The sequence below is a fragment of the Lycorma delicatula genome, chromosome 1 (assembly GCF_047948215.1).
Source record: "Lycorma delicatula isolate Av1 chromosome 1, ASM4794821v1, whole genome shotgun sequence".
In the NCBI taxonomy this organism is placed as follows: domain Eukaryota; kingdom Metazoa; phylum Arthropoda; class Insecta; order Hemiptera; family Fulgoridae; genus Lycorma; species Lycorma delicatula.
The window spans coordinates 164,619,633-164,639,633 of record NC_134455.1 but is presented as its reverse complement, the minus strand read 5'-3'; the positions used below and the strand labels follow the sequence as shown (position 1 = coordinate 164,639,633).

Below are 20,001 nucleotides of genomic sequence, written 5' to 3'. Positions count from 1 at the left end.
TAGGATGAGTATAATTATTGTTAACTTTCTTTTTAAATTTTTCTTTCAACCTTGGATGAAATATTTCTTTCTGAATCACCAGATTTTGCACTTTTTCAAAACACTGGCTGACCAACCCAGAAGCCATTTCTGAGCTCAGTAATTTCAAGCTTACCAAAACTTTTCTTATACGACTTTTTTTAAAAACAGGTGACTCAATTCTTCTTACAGATACCTTTTATATAAAGTTGATAAGTTGCTATATATTGCTGGAAGAAATTAATTTTGAATGGTGGGCAGTTCAATGATATAGTCTTAAGTTCATACTGATGGTAATTTATATATCTTCTGGTTCTTTTGAAACCTTTCTAGAAAAAGGTTTTTTAAATTCCTTTTTAATAATTAATAATTCTTTTTAAATATTTCAATGTCATAGTGTGTGTTAATTTTATTAATAGCTTTCTAGACAATTCTAGTCCAGTGAAAAGTGAACTATGAAATCAGTTTGAGTTAGCAGGGTCTAAATATTTTGACCTCTCAGTAAGCTAGAATTATAAATACTTCAACCAGCTGTATAAACAATATTTTACAAATTTACCAGTCCTTCTGTACAGATTATGCTCTTTCAGATCATAATTGCCAAATCGCAATCATTTACTAATGAAAACATGACAAGAAAATTATTAATTTTATTCTTTCAAAAGTGTGATCAATAAAGATTAAATTAGAAATTTCAGAATCTTGTGAGAAATAAATTGTGAAAGTAATAACAAAATTAGCTTTGATGAAAAAATTTAGCAAATTTCTTAATGAGTTTCAGAATGCTTTCTTTCTTCTAGCTTGCTTTTTATAAAAAAAAAAAAAAAAAAAGGAAAAAATAACAAAAAATACATTGATTATTTAAAAGAATTAAATTTTAACTTTATGCTAAGAAATCTGAAATATCTAAATACAATTTTTCTGATAACTTCCAAAATTATTTGAAAAAATGAATTTACACTACAGTTATTCTTACTGCTAAAAGGTTATATTGCGATAATTTAATATCTAATTCAAAGAATAAATCTAAAATCATGTAGGCAGTTATCAAAAGTGAAAAAAAATTAGAAAATTAAAACAGATTAGATTACTTCACCAAAAATTCAATGCACATTATTTACTGAAGAAAAACTTAGTACCTATTTATCAGAGAGCTGATTAAAATTTTACCTTACCAATTGTAAACAAATAGAGGAATTTTATCTTTTGATAAGAATACACAAGTAAAATGTTGATTCTCACTTCAAATTGTAGAGTGCAGACTGCCTCAGGGAAGTGTTCTTGGTTCCTTGGTTATATTACTTTTAACTGATGACATATTTTTATTTTATTTTTTACAATTATAATTTATCTTATATTATTGTGATCTAAATAATCTATTATGTTCCATTTTAATAATTATTTATTTATTTAGTAACTTTTACAAAACCAAAAAATTATTTTTCTTGCAATTATAGCAACAATTATATTATTAATCTTATTTAACTTTCGAGTAATATAAAATCATTGTTTTTAAGGGCTATTTGTTTCTAAGAAGTCCTTGAGAAACTAGAATATAAAAAATACATATAATAAATTAATAGTTCATGCTATTAAAAACTAAACTTAAATGTTTTTTCATTTTTCCCCCGTGTATGAAATGAAGTAAACAATACACTACTCCTGAAGGATGATTCGGTATATTTGTCTCTAACTTTAGAATGCTACAACCAATTTTTAAGAGGCCTTAAGTCAAGTAGAAAGAAAAGAAATTTATGACAGAATCTTCTATAGACAAATTACATTGGCGAGCCATACTTTAAGATATCTTAAGTTTTTAATTTGATAATAGAGTAGTATAAGTAAGGCAAAAACTGTACAGGAAGACAAATATATAATGAAATATGTAAAGCGAATGACAGAGGACATAGAATGTGGTTCATATCCTGAAGTCAAAATTTAGTCCAGAACAGAAAAAGGAATGGAGAAGAGCATCACCAGTTTAACTGAGTGATGACTTCAAAAAAGAAATCCATGTATCTATAAATATACAGCACCATAAAATTTCAGTAACAGTAAAATAATTTACAGAGGCATCATTTTAAATTCTTTGGTTGTACAGTTTCAACTTTCCTCTTAAAGTTTAAATTTTATTCTAATAAAAAATTTTGTTGTTCAGTTTTTTTTATTTATTTTTGTTTCTCAGTCACATTTTAATAACCAATTTTAGCTTTGACTATTGAATTTAAAATTCAGTCCTCTATTCAAATGATTGAAACAGAGGAATCAATCTTGTTAAAAATAAAATTACTGAAATATAGGTGCTCTTTAGCATTTGAAAAATTAAAACTAATATTAAAGAAAACATTAATTTTGTTCCTTTTTCCAAATTTAATTCATAATAACTCTTAAAAAAAGCAAAACAGTTAGATTTTATAATTTATTCAATTCCAGTTTATTGTTAAATTTCAATTAAAATTAAATCTCAGAAAACCCATTTAAAATGTTTGCCCATCCAATTTACTGCTACATTTCAGTTAAAAATTATATATTACATAAACCATTAGTAAAATTCAAGTTACATTAAAGATCCCAGACAGAAATTTTGTAAACATTTGGTAGCAATTTTCTATCCAATATAATGAATAAATCTGAAAACTGATATGTTAAATAAACTGATATGTTATTTAAATTGAAATTATTAATTTAAACACCTGGAAACTTTTATTTAAAAAAATAATCATTTGTAAGAAACACAATGGTGAGATGAAATGAAAATCTCTACAGATACATGAAAAGGAATATACAGAAAAGACATTAAGAGACTGTAAGAACCATCAGCTAACGCTCCCTTATGCGGGAATATAAATAGTTTTTTACTTATTTTCTTGAATTTACGTGTCAAAATACTTTTAATATTAGAATGACATCAGGTTATATATCATTACACTGTAACACTCCAGATATTGATGATGGCAAAAAAAGAAAACTTCAAATCATCAGTCAAAAAAAAAATACAGATATAATTTAGTACCTCTTCTTTTTTTAATTTTGTTAGTTAGCTTGTTTACTTTTTCAATCAAAATGATATCATTAAAATTTAAATTATAACTTGTTCATCGTTACGATGTTCTAAAATATAATCTGGAACTTTAATTTAATTCTTAATATTTTAGATGTTTTTAATCATTTCAATAACACTGATACAGAAAAATCAATTAATTAATGTTCAAATTCAAATACCAAAATGAATATAAATAATAAAAGACAGCTGAAGAAATTATAGAAACAATAATCTTATCTAGAAACAGAGAAAGAAAATATAAACAAATAAATCAGAGAACAATAAATCTTTTCTACTGAAAAGACTGCTTGATTTTACAATGCCAATTGATGATAATGAACGAACATAAGTGTTTATTTTGTATAATGGTGAACGAGAGTAACCTACTATAATAATAAGCTACAATTAAATAGCTGCACCTTTTATGTTAGTAATTTAAAAGATTAATTCATTTAAAAAATAAATTTACAGATTTTTTCTTCCCAGTTTACTGAGTGCAATAGATAATAACAGACCAATTATTATCACTAACAAAAAATATGAAATTAATCTGTATTCAGTAACAAAATGAAAGACAAACCCCTTTCCTCATTATTAAATTACTCCATGAAGGGAATACTGGGTTTGGGAGATTTATTTTCTCATTTGTTAGGGAATTTTGTGCTCTGGAAACCCACAAAAAGGCTGGATAAAATTTAATGAAATGGATATCCAATGAATCATCTCTATCACACATGAGACAATGAGTCTAACTTACCAAAGGTTTTGTTTTAATTTTAAAAATAACTATCCATTCCTTACTGAAATAGCTATTACTTTGAAAAAATGTCCAATAACTTGAATACCGCTAGTTAAAAGAAACTATATTGAACAAAGACAAGAACAAACTGGTTACTTAGTAGACACGCATACTCTTAAAACTATTTTTGGGTGTTTCACTTGATATAAAGATGAGTTCATTTAAAAAGTAGTAAAAACTCAATATATTTCGAACAAATTGAGAACCTTCTCCTTCTATGACGTCAATTAAAAAAAAAAAAACATTTTCAATAGTTTTCCAACATTTTTTCTTTAAGAATAGACATATTTTTGTTAGCACTTCACTAGTAGTAAGACTATTGTATTCACTGGCGTCATCAATTGCAATTAAGTATTCACATTATTTCATGAAATAATTTGCATTAATTTTGTAATATAATGTGAATAATAAGCTATAAAGAAAAAGCATAGTATAATCTATCACTGAAAATACAGAAGTATTACATGACCGGTGTTGAACAATCTAAGCCAAAGATTCCAATCTAGTAATACACATATCCCAAGAGATAAATGTTATGACATAAATAAACAAAAAATTTAACTAATAGCATAAAATGAATCACGCGTAATATAGTAAAATTATTACCCAAGTAACTGAAGTTTTATAATTAATTATTTATTAATTAAGAGTTAATAATATTATTTAACTTTGTTGATTTGTTTTAAATCTTTCAAATGAAAGATATGCACACTTCAGCATATTAACAGGTTGTCAATTTCCACTACTGATCCATTTTGTAAAGGCATTTTTTCTTTGCTTAACATTTTTCTCATGCTGCAAACTTTAACTCTCCTCATGAACAGTAACTAAAATCAAGGAAAAACCTGTTGTTACTTGAACAATTAATAAATTAAATTAGTAGACTAAAATTGATTGATAGTTCTGTCAAGGGAGGGTGCTTGAGTGAGAAAAAGAAAAACGGAATTCAAAGATCAGGAATCATAGATGATCAACATATAAACCCCCTCAAAACTTAAAAACATTTTTCATAATACAATTGACTTTATATCCTGTTAATGTTTATGTAAACAAATTAAACAAAATTTAACCATTTCTCTCTATTTAAATTATAATCATAACATTCTTTCTTTCAAATTTCTATTTCATTTTTATAGAAAAATTATTAGGCTATTCCCCCCACTTTTAGTAAAAAAATTCTAATAAAACCTAATTTTTTCTAAGTTTTTTGGGAAGGGGAAGTTAAAATTCACTTTATATTATTTTTTTTATACAAACTATCGAATGATAATGTACATGACAACCTCTGATAGTGGAGTAGTTAGCCTCTGTCTTTCATTTGAGAGATCCCAGGTTTGAATCCTAGTAAGCATCACATTTTTCATATGCTACAAAATATTTATTCCATATTCCCTTGCATAAGTTTCTAGATTACGTGCTGAATTAATCAATTAAAAAAACAGTTGTTTTTTTGTACCAAAATCCTTCATTTATTTTTACTTAAATTTTAAACAAACAGTTTGTTCAACCATCGAAATAACCACGTACTTTATAAATAAAAGGTTGAACTGATAATCTTTTTTTTTTTTTAATGTTCAAAATTCCTTTGAATCCAATCTCTAAGATATAAAAGTTAAATATACAAAAAAATAAAGTTTGTCGTTACAAATTCCTTTTATTTAATAAGCATTGCAACCCATTTTTAATAATTTTTTTTAAACGTTGTATTAAACATGTAAATTTATATTTTGGAAGTTGTGACAAATTTGTATTATTTTGATAACGTAATTATGAAATATATTATACTTTATTAATATGTTTCTTACGTAATAGAAAAAAAACACATAATGAAAATTTAATTAAGACTACCAAGAATATTTACTTATACTTAAAATTTATCATTAAAATACTAGTATATATATTTTCCGATACGATCGTCATAATTTTTACATTAAGTAAAATTACATACCTTTCTTAGCTTCATACTCAGAGTACAGCGACTTTTGAAAATGGAGCATACATTCATGTTCAACATTAAAATAACAGTCCAGACTAACTTAAAATACAATAACTGTATATACATATACATTTATATACAGAGTGTATCAGAACGTTCTACCGGAACTTGCATAACCTATTATACTTGTGAAGATAATGGAAAAAGTACATATAAACAATCATCCTCAAATGCTTCCTTTGCGAGTTACGGCTAGTGTAAGATTTTGCTCAGATACCCCGGTGAAATGAGATATGAAATTTTTAGAACGTTAATTAAGGCGCAGAATTAGTGATTTCTTGTTGTTTTTAACCTGAGAATCGAATAAAATAGGTCTCAGAACCGTATCTGCAGTAGTTTTTGAGGAATTTGGGGTGAAAACCAATAAATTGGGGTAAAAAACCCTGTTTATTATGTTTGACATATAAAACCTTTAAAGAAAACTTGTAGAGAATTTAATTCTGAACAAAATTATGTAAGATAAGATGAATAAAACAAACTTGAATTTTATTTAGAAACAGTACCCTTACGCCACATTTATCAGAAAAGTACTTATTTAATGTAAAAAAAATTAAATTCTTTTTTTGGTGATGTGAAAAATTTGTAAAAACAAGATTTACTGTTAAAAATTGCTGTTAATTATTTAAAAAGACTATCGAATACTGTGAACTGTGGTGTCGTTAGCAAAGGTTTTCTGTGAATTTTAGTTTGAACGTGATCGGTTTACCACTGAAATAATAATAATAACAGTGGAAGACGCTGATATGGTATTCATTTTGGGTGTGTGTAATGGTAACGCTACAGCTGTTGCAGTAGAATATGAAATATGTTTTCCGAATCGCAGGAAAAACAATTTGAGCGACTTTTCGAAACATCGGGAAACAGATGCCCTACCTAATATTCGTACCAGCTGCGAACGATCTGTCCAACACGACGCTGTTATTGATAAAATTATTATCGAAGCAGTTCAATGTAGTCCAGGCGTTAGTAGACGATGTCTTTCTAAGCGGATCGGAGTTTCGCATTCGATGGTTTGGAGGAGACTTAAAGAAAACAAGTTTTATCCTTTTCATAAACAGCCAATTCAAAATGTACACCCAGGAAGTGGTTCGCTTCGCTTGGAGTTCGGCAACTGGTGGAATACAAATCGACAACTCAAAGCATACATGTATTTTCTGTTTACCGAAGAGGCAAAATTTCACTTGAGATAGCATCAACAATTTACGCAATGAGCATACATGGGCATAAGTAAATCCTCATGAAACAGTAGAAGGCAATTTTCAATAGCGATTAACAGCCAGAGATCAATATATGGTGCGGCCTTCTTCACAATCAGCTGTTTGGACCGTTCATACTACCTGGCCGCTTAAATGCTGAGGTCTACTTGCACTTTCTTCAAGAAGAATTGCAGCTAATTGAAGATGTTCCACTAACGGTGAGACGCAAAGTGTACTTTCCAGCACGATAACGCGCCTCCTCAGTTCTCTTGTGCCGTTTCAACTCACTTAAATCATCATTTCCATGAGAAATGGATTGGTCGTGTAGGTCTGTATTTATCCACCAAGATCACATGATCTAACACCTTTAGGTTTTTACGTCTGGGGATGGATGGAAAATATTGTATTCATAACAAAAATACATTCTTGTGAGTAATTAATGGTCAGCATCATGGATGAGGTTGAACAATTTAATCATCCCTGAAGAACTAAAAATAGCAACAAAAGTAGTACAGAAGCGTGCCAAGAAATGTGTTGAAAATGGCGGGCTCATTTTTGAACATTTATTATAAACTGTTACGTACAATGTACTTTGATCTAGTGTACTGTTTCTAAATAAAACTCGAATTTTTCTATCTTTTCTTTGTTTTATTCAATTTATCTTACACCATTCTGTTCAAAAGTAATTAAATTCTCTTAAGTTTTATTTAAAAGTTTTATGTGTTTATTGTCCATTTAACAACGTTATTGTACGTAAAACATAAAAAACAGGGGTTTTTACCCCAATTTATTGATGTACACCCCAAATTTCTTAAAAATTACTGCAGACATGTTTCTGGGACCTTTTATTCGAGTTTTCAGCTCAGAAACCATAAGAAATCACTAATTCTGCTCCTTAATTAACGTCCTAAAAATTTCAGTGCGTACTCATTTCACCGGAGTAGCTGAAATCCGAGTGAAATCTTTCACCAGCCGTAATTCGCAAACAAAGCATTTTAGGACGTAATTATGTTAGGATGTGATTATGTATATAGGGACTTTTTCCATTATTTTCACGGGTAGAATAGATTATGGAAAGTTCCGGTAGAACTTTGTGATATACCTGCATATTAACCTTTCCATATATATAATATATATATATATATAATCTTACCTTAGAAAAAATACAAATTTTGCACTTTAATCTGATATTAATAAATAAATTACCCAGAAGATATCACCAGTTCATAATTTGAAAATATATCTGCTGCCTTCTCTACTAATAATGACTAAAGCAGTAAAACTACGATCTAAACAATGTAATTAAATAAAATATATCGGATACCTGATAAAAGAAATTCATACGCTTATGATTATGAGAACGATTTAGGCTGGCAAAAATGTTTTTTCTTAACCGACTTAATCGATAAAAAGAAATCCAAATACATCTATTAATAATAAATCTAGTATCGAGTATTTCTACACAAAGCCAATACCGTATGTCATATTATCTTTTACCAAGAATTACGTAAATTATTTTTGACAGCTGAATTAAAAATCATCAAAGGTAAGGTTATACAAGAATGTATAAGAAGTACGAGTGCTTCTGTATAAACTAGTCACATTACATCTTAGCCTGATAGTCTGAAGCTTGATAACTGTAAAAGCCATAAAAATTGATTTGATTGAGACAAATACAGTCCCAAACAATTTTATAGGTTAGAAGATTTATTTGATAATTAGTACTAGGGTTTTTAATATCTAGACTGTACTACATATTACTGTATCAAGTAACTGTATGTTATACGAGAAATTAGGAAGTTAATTTTGGTAGAGCAAAGGCGGAACTTTGAAATAACATTTGAGAATTTACTTTCTTTGAGCCCCAAGGCTTTATTGATTTGTATGCCATGTTAGTAAACACCATGCTTTTCATTGACAAGTTGCAGTCTGTTGTACTTTCCTGTTGGTTCCAACATGAACAAATTTACCATTGACTTTGATGCCGAAGTGAAACGACATGCAAATTATTAGTCGAAGTACAATGAAGAGTTACTATGCTAGCCTATAAATCAAGCAAGTATTTATGTAGATAACAGTATATAGTTTCTTAACATTAATCAGAGATTAATCATTGTTAAAAATAGTTCAATTTCAGTTCATGCAGGAAGGTGAAATATAACCAAGAATGGTGAAATTTAATATAGAATGTTACAAATTGTGTTCAAAGGTTTTTATTCCAATAAACAAGGAAACCCGTTTTAAGTATTAGTAAAATTCAATATTTATAACGAATAAAATTATTAACAATTATGCAAGGAAAACGTACAAAACATTGGAAGCGATTGTTATGAATTTAGCCAAGATGAAACACTCTAGACGATAGTTTTGGAAGGTTTTACGTTTTTTAAGAAAATTTATTATTTTCGACAATATTGCAGTCGAAAAATGGGTATTACATTTCAAAAACTTATTGAACCCAGGTGTCTAGGTGCATGAGATACTTTTTCATGAGTATTGAACATTGATACCAAATTAATGATACCAAAGCCAAAAAAAGTTGTAAAAAATAATAACGCGGCTAATGATAACAGCCTTTCCAATGAGTCTTTTCAAGAATGTGCCAGTAATGTTTTCGAAAAATTTACTGTTTTGTTCCACGTACATGCCGAGCTTCATATCGGCGAGCGCAACGGTACCCGTACAGTATATCTACGCGCCTCTACAAATGCCACTCCTTACCATGCCAGCTAACCGCGCAACTCTCTCACACCAAAGCGGCGCTGCGGCCCCATCACTCGCAGGCGCCTACAAAAGACCGGTACCGGCACATCGAAAGCTAATTCGGTACCGCCTGAAGAAGAAGAAGAGGAAGAAGAAAGAAGTTTCCTGGCCGGCCCAACGTGGGACATCCCAACGGATGTCTACATTCCCGCCGGAGCAGCGGCCTGGCCGGCACGCCAAGGGAACCGCTGGACGCGGACAGTAACTTCCCGTCCCAGCTTGCCGGGCTACAAGCGCCCTGGCCAATCAACGAGCCCAGCGTGGGATTGCTCGCCTCGGCCGTGCCAGCGAAAGATGGCCGCCGCTGACCCGCCACTGCAGAGCTCTGGGGCCACCACTACCACGCTGTAGCGGGGACCCAACTGCCGCTGAGGGAAAGCTCGGTTCGATTCCAACGGACGAGCCGCAATTCCCCGATTACATACATCCGAGCCGTCATCGCCGGAGACCAGCTTCCGGACCCAACAGCCCTTCTCAGGGTTATTTCGCAAAACACACAAACAGCCCTTTTCAGGGTCATCACTCCAAAAACCTGAAGCAGCCTTTTTCAGGGCTACCATAAGGTTCTAGGGTGCCACGTGCTGTTGAAGTCATTCCAGGACAGTTTATGTAAAAGAATCTAAGGAAAGGAAATGAACCAAGAGTTTTGGAAGTTTCATTATCTTCATAGAGGTGGTTCTGTAGGCACTGTAAAAAACTACAGAGCCATTTCACTGGAATGTGTTGAAGAAAACGTTTTGGCGGGAATGTGTTTGGATAAATTAACATTTTAGATTGAAAGTCAACATTTTTTGAAAAGTTCTGAGATGAGGTCAAGCCAGATTTGAGCCAAGCTGAGTTCAAATGGTCCTCTTCAACGTTGGATAATATATTTAATGGAAGCGATCAAGATAGAGATGAATATGAAGCATCAAAGGCTTTTTGCTTTTTTAATTGGTTTCTCTTCAAAAATTTATTCACATGAACGAACACACATGCACATTTTACAATAACTCGGAATATCTTCTAAAATAGCAAAGTTTAGAGAAATGTTATACAGTGGAATATCAGCAGTACAGACTTAAAAGATCATCCGTCAGTTCTGAACACCCACAGGTTAAAACAAGACTGTTTATAAATTACTTTCATTCGATCGTTTAATTAGTGACAATTAGTGCTTGGTACGAGGTATTAATAATACCGAAGTTATTAAACTAGTAGCAAACACATGATAGACGTAAACATATGAATATATATAATAAACATATGATAGATAGTATTGCTGTTACCTCATAAGCCAACTTTGCAATTAGCAAAGTTAGTTTTGTAAACTTTTATACAAAACGGGTCTGACAGTTAAAATAAGTCTAAAGAAATTGTATTCAGAACCAGAGGGTAAAGCATCTAAGAAAGAAAATTATAACAATGAAAGAATTGAAATACGTAAAAATTTGAATAATCATCATAAAAAATGTACAAGTGCATTTAGAGACATGATACTCAGGAGCAATACATACCTATTGTTCAAGGAGTATAGTTTAAGTAATAATTTGTACAGTAACAGATTTTTACTTGTTTAATGGTTACTCAAGGCTAAAGCTGATTTTATTTAAATAGCTATTCAGTTTAAAGAATTTTAAAAAGTATGTTCGTTGTGTAATAAACAGAAAATAGAATATGTTAACCGTATTATATAAAATGTCACACGTTTTCAGTTATTATTATGATTCCTTGATTGATTAATTAACGTTTGAGAATTTTGATTTACTTTTACAACCCCTAAATCGATCACCTGCCCAGAAATAATATTTACTTAGTACCGATTTATTTTTAAATTTAAAAAAATTTACCTCTCAGTAATATTACTATATTACTGAGAGGTACCGTAAATATCATCGTAATTATTTGTAAATAATTAGAAAAAGCCTGTATTTGCATGGATTTTAAAGGCAAGGATGTTTTAATTTCTAATTCAAAAACAGGAGTAACTGCTACAGTCTTCAAAGAAGCAGCATTTATTAATTATGTTTTTTTTTTTTTGACATGTAATTACTAAAAAGAACAAATAGTTTAATTAGATAAAATTAGATCTCTTAAAATAATCTTCTGACTTTATTTTTCAGCTACAATTTCTTATTTCTACTCGAAACATTAAAAAGAAAGAAACATTTAACTTGTTGGCCCTAATAAAAAAAATCTAAATGTTAAGGCCAACATTTTTACTTGTCGTCCATCTGTTGTACAAATGCAGCAAATTGAGGAAAGAAAATTTTACCTGATTTTGACGTTAAGAATCAGAAAATGCTGGGGGGAATTTCTTAATATATCCATATATTTAGAAATACTCCAAAACCTTGAGTTTTAACGTTTTTTAAAAAAAGGTCAAATGTTAAGACGTATTTTTTTTTTATGTGGTGCTTTGAGGAATCCAAAAAGACCACTCTCGATTTTTTTAATATTATTATAAAGAGAATATAACAATAAAGAGAATAATATATTAATTAAGCTTTACAACATCAGCAAACACATAACATGACTAAATTATTTGTAGATAAGTCAACTTTAAAGGTCATTTTTCTACCCTCGAATCGACCTGTTGCAAATTTTCCAAACTTAAATTCCGATCAGGAATCAATCCCGGGGATCTCTGAGGTAGCCAGCAAGTACGCTTCAGCCTCTTCCTCGAGGTGGTCTAATATTTCTTTATTCAGTGGTGAACGATTTTAACAATTTTGTAATACCTCGTAAAACAGGTTACGTTCCCTTTTCAAGGTTACATTTTCTACAGTAACGTAGATTGTATTAAAAATTGAAAGTTAAACTGAATATTGAAGACCGAGAATTTTTAACTAGTAGTGATACTTTGATTATACATACTTTGAATGTTTTCTATATAACTTCAAACTTTCAATCGATAGTAGCCTAGATCTTCATTAAAAATTAAATGATTATTTGATTAAAATTCAAAGTAAAGTTTATTAATATCTAAGAAATAGATAAACGCTTATAAATATTTTATCGTAACGTTTATAAATGTTTTATCCTTATTTAAAAAAATGATCCTTATTTTAATAAACGATTTATAGTTTTCATATACCGGTAAGTACTCTTACATTTAAATTCGCTTGTAAAAAAAGCTAAGAAAAAGGCTTTTCAAGCTTTAAAAGCCTTTTAAGATTTTAAAGTAAGGTCGATCTTACTAAAACAAAAATTAGAAACAGCAAAAATCAAATCAAGAATTCTCATGACTTTACTTCAGCGTTAATTGAAAAATAGTCGTATTCGCACTATAAATTTGGTTATAATATAAATAATAAACGAACAACAATTATTTTTAAATATTTATGTATCTTATAAACTACAGTACAAAGAAAAATTATTTTTTAACAGCAATACTACCTGAACACACGCCTGTCCGGTGTAGAGAAAATGAAGCATACTTCTCATATGTTGTTGGCTGACGTCCGGCAGTTGAATTGTAACAGTCGCTTCGTGTCTTGGGCACTCGTCAAGGAGTCTTTTTATCAGAGGAGAGGCAGATGCGAGGACAAGACGGTGAGCGTGTAGAGGTTCTCGTCGTTCACAGATCAAAGTAACATCAGCAAAATTTTCCGCGTCAAACCACTGTCTGATCTCATCCACTAAAGAGGTATGGTGTTTGCCGTAGTGGAGGGTCAACAGACCACTGCTGTCACCCTCCGAGTCGAACATACTCGTCTGAAAAAAAATTATAACTTTTACTCATCTTACATTCAATAAAATATTAATAATAAATACATTAAAATGAAATTGCTCCAATAATATAATCTTTAAAAAAATAAATAAATAAAATAATCCTTTGACAGTTACGTGTATATCTCTTCATACTTTGTAAATACGCGCGCGGGCGCGCACACAACACACAAAAATCTTCCATCTGCAAGGTACTAAGCTCAATCCCGTTCAGGCATGGCATATTTCTTACGCAAAAAAATGTTACATTCAATATTCCCACACACAAGATTCGAGCTTATGTGGTGAATTAATCATCAATTAAGCAATACATATACATCTAATTTTATATTATATATATATATATATATATATAAATTTTATATATTAATATAAAATTAGATGTAGATAAATTAGATTAGTTATACATATGTAAATTTTTTAATTCATACTTTTATTTTAAACATCACTGAGACAAATTAGCTCATTTTGTCAATTTGACAAAATGTTCAAATCACACTAAAGTGTGTGATGTTCAGTCATCACACTAGATCTGTTGAAGAAATTTTAACGGAACTTCTTTATAGTCTGATTGAAAACAACAATTAAAAAATATGCTACATTTTTATTTTAAATATTTACTTAGTTCCCATCTTCGTAAAAAAAAAAAATATTTTGGCATTTTCTTTTACAGGATGAACTTTATTAACAAAAATTATTAGGATTAAAATATGAAAAAAGTCGCAAAAACCTATTAAAGATGTAAATCTGTTTAAATTTCGAACTGATATTCAGAATATCTTTCGACAAAAACTGTTTTACTAAAATCAAAACAGAAATGGGGACTGGCGTAGATAAAAATATTCTAGGAACAAAAATGAACGAGAATAAAATTAATGTAAAAGATAAGTTTTTGAAGTTTTTAATTGGGTTTCAACCCTCTGTATAAGTCAGTGAAATTTTAATACCAGTTAATGTCAATGGTATTTTTGTTTCAGTATAAAGAATACAGTCGTTTTACATAGGCTTAGAATACAGAAAAGGCATTCAAAAGAAAATAGTATATGCATTAAACTTCTCCAAGGACATAATCTTAACCATGAACAATTATACGTGACGTTTAGTCAAGAGTGAAGGTTTCCACCGACGGTCAAAATATATATGGAAAAACAAGTGATCAAAACTCTAATTAACTTATATAAAAAATCCCTGTAACCATTAAAATAATGACATCACAGTCGCACTAATCAGTTCGCTTTGAGTTAATCTAAAACTACCTGAGATTTATACTAGAGCTATCAATTCGCTTTGAGTTAATCTAAAACTACGTGAGATTTATACTAGAGCTCTAACCGAAACGAAAGGGAGGGCTTAAACGAAAGGGAGTGTAAAATTTCAGGACACATTGTTATGAACATTGAGATGATTTTGAGCAAATGTAGCGCAATCCGACTCAAAAAATTAATTAATTCTACCTTTTCATTACCAATACTTTTTTAAAGGAGGTATTGCATTTTCCCAACAAATTACAATTAAAATGTATTTGTTTCTGTTTTAATGTATATTTTCTGTAATAGATAAAGATATTTTAAACTTACATCAAACGTAACTGATAGATCTTGCGTTTATTATGTTAGTTATAACAGAAAAAACGTATGGTAGTACTTTTGCACCACATGAGCATTATTACATGCCTCTTTTGTTCTCTTAAAGTAACAAAGTAATAAGGGTGATCATTTTTTTTTAACAGGGCTATCTTAAAGCGAATGAATCTTGGATTGTTTTAAAACCTATGAAAGCCACAACCGAATTATTTATTCTAAAATAACCAAAAGACTGAAAGTAATTTCTACGTAGCTGTTTTAAGTAGGCAATTTTTTTTTTATAACAAACCAGTCATTTTTTTAATGATGAATACCATAAATAGCTACAGTGTAGATAAAAAAAAACACTAGTTGACGAAGCTAAGTAAAACTTACGTGTTAAAAACCAATTAAACATGTTTACTCATGTTTTATTTTATAATCGCCTAAAATTATTTATTCTGTAAAGCCCAATACATATTTTCCATAATCTTTCTTCAATATTACGTCTCTCAAGGCCGCAAGGCCGTACTAAAGAACGTGTATATATACCTATATACAGCATATAAAGCAGAAAATCATATATCTGAAAGAATAAATAAGAGATAGTAGTATTAATAAGCAAGGTCTAACACACACACACACACACCTCTTTCTCTTTCTCTGAGTATATATATATATATATATATATATATATATATATATATATACACATAACAAACATTGACGACTCTTTGTCACAAGAGTATCTCGGATTAAGGACAGTGTGCTTTACTCAAGGCTAGCACTGAACTGTGATCTAGCACACACCAACACAGCCTTCACCTCTCATAATCAGTAGCTTAAAATAAAATGGAATATATATGTATGCAAGTAAATAGACTATATAGTTATCAAAAACAGAAGCAACATTGTTTAGCAATCTAAAAAATACCGGTAACCTATTTATTTTTTAATTATTACGTAAGATTTACGCAAGTTTATATCTTGTAAGCGTTTGTATATTTGTTACAGAACAAATAAGTTTTTTCATATATATTTATACAAAAATTACTACTATTTATATATCAAAGTAACAACCGTACTGTTTTTTTATAGACTGAAATTTTCAGCAAACTTCTACTTAGATCCTAAGCGCTCGGTAATCTTTTAAGAAAACTCAATCCCTGCAAAGTAATAAACAAAATCTGAATTACTATCCTGAAAGATACTATTATTTCTATTTCCTAAACAGCCAGAGAACAAAAGCCGTTGATTCTGTCTAATTTCAATTATTATAAACTGGACAGAATTGTAATGATGAACACTTACGAATTAAAAGTATGCAACCTTTCAATAATAATGTAACATTTTGGTTTGATGACGTAGTCAAAATTGTTTAATAATTTAAAAAAAACTTAAACATAGAACCTCTTAGCATTTTAAAATAGTGTTCGAAAACACTCACAATAACGTTACCTCCTACTATTCTTGTGATCCTAGAAAATATAAATTTTGCGGGTATTACAAATATATTTTAAACACTTGCTCAGAAACTTAAAAAAAATTCCATACCCAATGATCAACTCCCTCTCTCTCTCTCTCTCTCTCTCTCTGTGTGTGTGTGTGTGTGTGTGTGTGTCTTTTTATAATATATAATCTGTGTTACACACTTTCATTGAATATATAAAAGAGATAACCCAGTATCTAAGATATGGTAGTTATATTAACCTTAAAAGACTAGCAAAGGACATAACAATAATGAAAAATTACATTGTTAGTCGCACAAGTAATGAAAAAAATAATACATTCTCTTTTGATTTAAGAAATAATAGTTGATATCTGCAATATTAAGAATAATCTATATTATGCTAAGCGCGAATGAATATTTTACAGTTATCATTATCGGTTCAAGAGTAAAAAATATTTCAAACTTTTTCCATAGGTTTAATTAGAAAATTTGATTTTTCACGCTTCCATTTTTATTCAGAAATACCTAAATGCCGTTCTAAAACTCAATCATAATTTTTAACTATGTTTAACTGTAGTTTTCTTTAAAACCATAGAAAATAACTGTCGAAGCGGTTATTTTATGTTGAGAATACTTTTTTCTTCACATGATGTCATCAAATAACGCATACACATTATGTTTTGTCTGAAATAAACCATTTATTTTTATAAGCAGGATGTAATGGAGTTAAGTAACTAAGTTAAGTAATAGGTAGAATATAAAAGGAAAACAAGAGTAAGTTTAAACGAAATAAAATTACACACACATCAGGACAACGAGTTATACCGGTCGAGATATTCTGCACTAAGAATTTTTTTCCGAGTGAGGAAAGAGAGATACTGGATGATAAACGTACGATTGTATACGGACTATCGAGGGAAAGTACAAGATGGATGACAAAATACAGGATGAAAGAGAGCGGTGAGAGAATTGTAAGTTAGGAGAGAGATGAAACGAGCTTCAGAGCGAGAAAGAGACGAAAGGTTTTAGAGTGAGAGGAACTCAAATACAAGGCCAACTCCCTCCATATCTTTCACTTTATTGTGTCGCTTTAGAGAGGGAGAAATGTAACGTGTTTACAGTGGAGGGGACGATAAGTTGCGAAACCGACAAAACCGAAGTAAAGCTACTACCGGCTGCTGAGAGCGGATCGTACGCGAGTTATCCTTCCTTTGCTTGAAGTGGAATTTATCGTAACAGCAAGAGCTATCGGTTTAACATTTACCAACAAAGAATAGTATTATCACTTACCTAAGTATTAACGTCACAGTTTTTGAGGTCTAATGATAAAAATATTTCAATCCCGGCAGTAAATAAACTATTTACATAAAATAATTAAACACTATTAGTCAGTCAATCGTTCTATGTATCAAACGCCTAAATTTAAAATGGTTCATGATAAAAAGTTTTAACAAAAACAAACCATATAATTGCTCAGGAATGTTACGTATAAGTATTAATAGAAAGGGCTATTTGTACTGCTTCCAGAATGTATATTATATAATTACTTTATAAAACACATGTACGTTTCTGATATTTACTTGTAGCCAGTCCCTGTGCTGAAAAGAGTGAAGGCATAATTGTTGAACTTAATATCAGAGATTTCAGTGTACTCGGAATATGGAAATGCATTAATATGTTTGGTTCAGTGAAGAAGGCGGCACGAAATTACTTGACTCATTTTTCTTATTAAGCGTAGCATGCATGAAATGCTTACTTCTTGAAAAAGCTACGCTAGTTTGAAAGATATTCGTATCTAATGTGAGGTCGCCTATAGCCTTTTAGGTTATGATACATAAAATAGAATCATTAGATATATTGCTGTGTCGATATAACTTAGATAAATTTGAAAAAGACTGAAGATTTTTCTGATAGACGTTTTGTCCTCAGATACTTATCATGGTGGTTAATAATTTATTTTTATTTTATTTTTTTAAATAAACTTACTTCAAAAATATTTCGATCCTTTACGGTTATTTTTCCATAATATTTAAATAGATATTTCCCCGTGAAAAGAGTCCAAAAAGAAAACTACGAGTCGAGTCACAAAAACGGAAGAAAATTCGTAGTTCTAATAAATAAACATTTCAGCAATGAATGTCACAAATACAGAGGAAAAATGAAAAATGTTCTTCTACAACCATAAATTGTATTTGAAAATTATAGCGTGTTGTTGCATGAATGCTGCTGACCTTACAATTTAATTCGAAAAACGAAATTCTGCTATTTTTTTTTTTTTGCAATTAAAGAATTGTATAAAAATACTTTGGTCAATCTCATCAGTTTTATGCTGGATTTTGGTAGTTATATAAATGAAATGGTAACTGAATGATGACAATAGATGATATTCTTTATTTAGGAGAGTATATTCTTATATTTTTAACGTGTTAATAATAATACTAATACTAAAAACACACACACATATATATATCACATTATTTTATTCTAATTGTATTAGTTAATAATTTTTTTTTTTTTGGCTGAATTCCTTTATTTACAATCACCTTCTATGCTGAAGCTATAAGTAAGTCGTATGACAGACTGTCACATGAAAGAGAATCATCTAATAATAATCATTAACGAGTACAAAAACAATTAGTATAATAAATGCCAGTAACTATGAAATAACATAATATTTTATAGTGCCTTTGAATATAGTTAAATGTCTTCACGCCATTAATCAAGTCGGGTACGAAAATAGAACAAACTAAATTAAACATTAACTTTAAATAGAACAATAAATGAAACATTAACTTTAGATAAATAATAAACGTGAGCACCCATAAATCTGAATAATCAAAAATAAAACAAAACTAATTAATTATAAGAAGTGTTATCTCCAGAAACCGGATCATCATAACGGTCCATCAACCAGATGAAGCATATGGAGTCTTTTCAACCTACGAACATTCTCACTGTTGTCTAGTAAATTCAAAGCTAGATGATTAACATGCTTCTCCAATCTGAACACACATCTCGAAACTAAGCGTTCAACTTCTTCTCGAACGTTTGGAATGCCTATGTAATCGTGGATCTCAGAATTCCTCGCGAACCACGGCGTTTCGGTTATGTTCCGTAGTATTTTATTCTGGAACCGTTAAATGATCTCCACATTGCTGTTACAGGTTGCGCCCCAGAGTTCAAAAAGTTAATAAAATTTAACCGAGAAAATATTTTCTGTTCTTGTAAATTAATGAAACTTTTATTACTGTAACATGTTTTTACTTTAAATTAATTTAGTAATATATACATATTGCTTTTACAAAAATGTTTCTAGATAGAACACATTTTCCTAATATGTTGCAAATATACTTTTTTGGGTTAGAAGTTTGGTTTTTCAGTAGGGTTAAATTAAGCTTGGTTTTTGTTAAGTCACTCCAAAAGAAAGATAAATATGAAATAAGAACTACTATTAAAATGTGAA

At 29.9% G+C, this 20,001-nt stretch overlaps 1 protein-coding gene across 1 annotated transcript in view; it reads right to left on the bottom strand.

Moving 5' to 3' along the window:
* The window catches only part of LOC142318214 (transcription factor Ken 1-like), a 123,113-nt gene that overhangs the window by 33,399 nt on the left and 69,713 nt on the right, over window positions 1-20,001 (bottom strand). Inside the window, exon 2 of the mRNA XM_075354778.1 lies at window positions 13,194-13,511. Coding sequence (XP_075210893.1) covers window positions 13,194-13,505 — 312 coding nt within the window. The 5' untranslated portion in view covers window positions 13,506-13,511. The remainder of the gene's footprint in view (window positions 1-13,193; window positions 13,512-20,001) is intronic.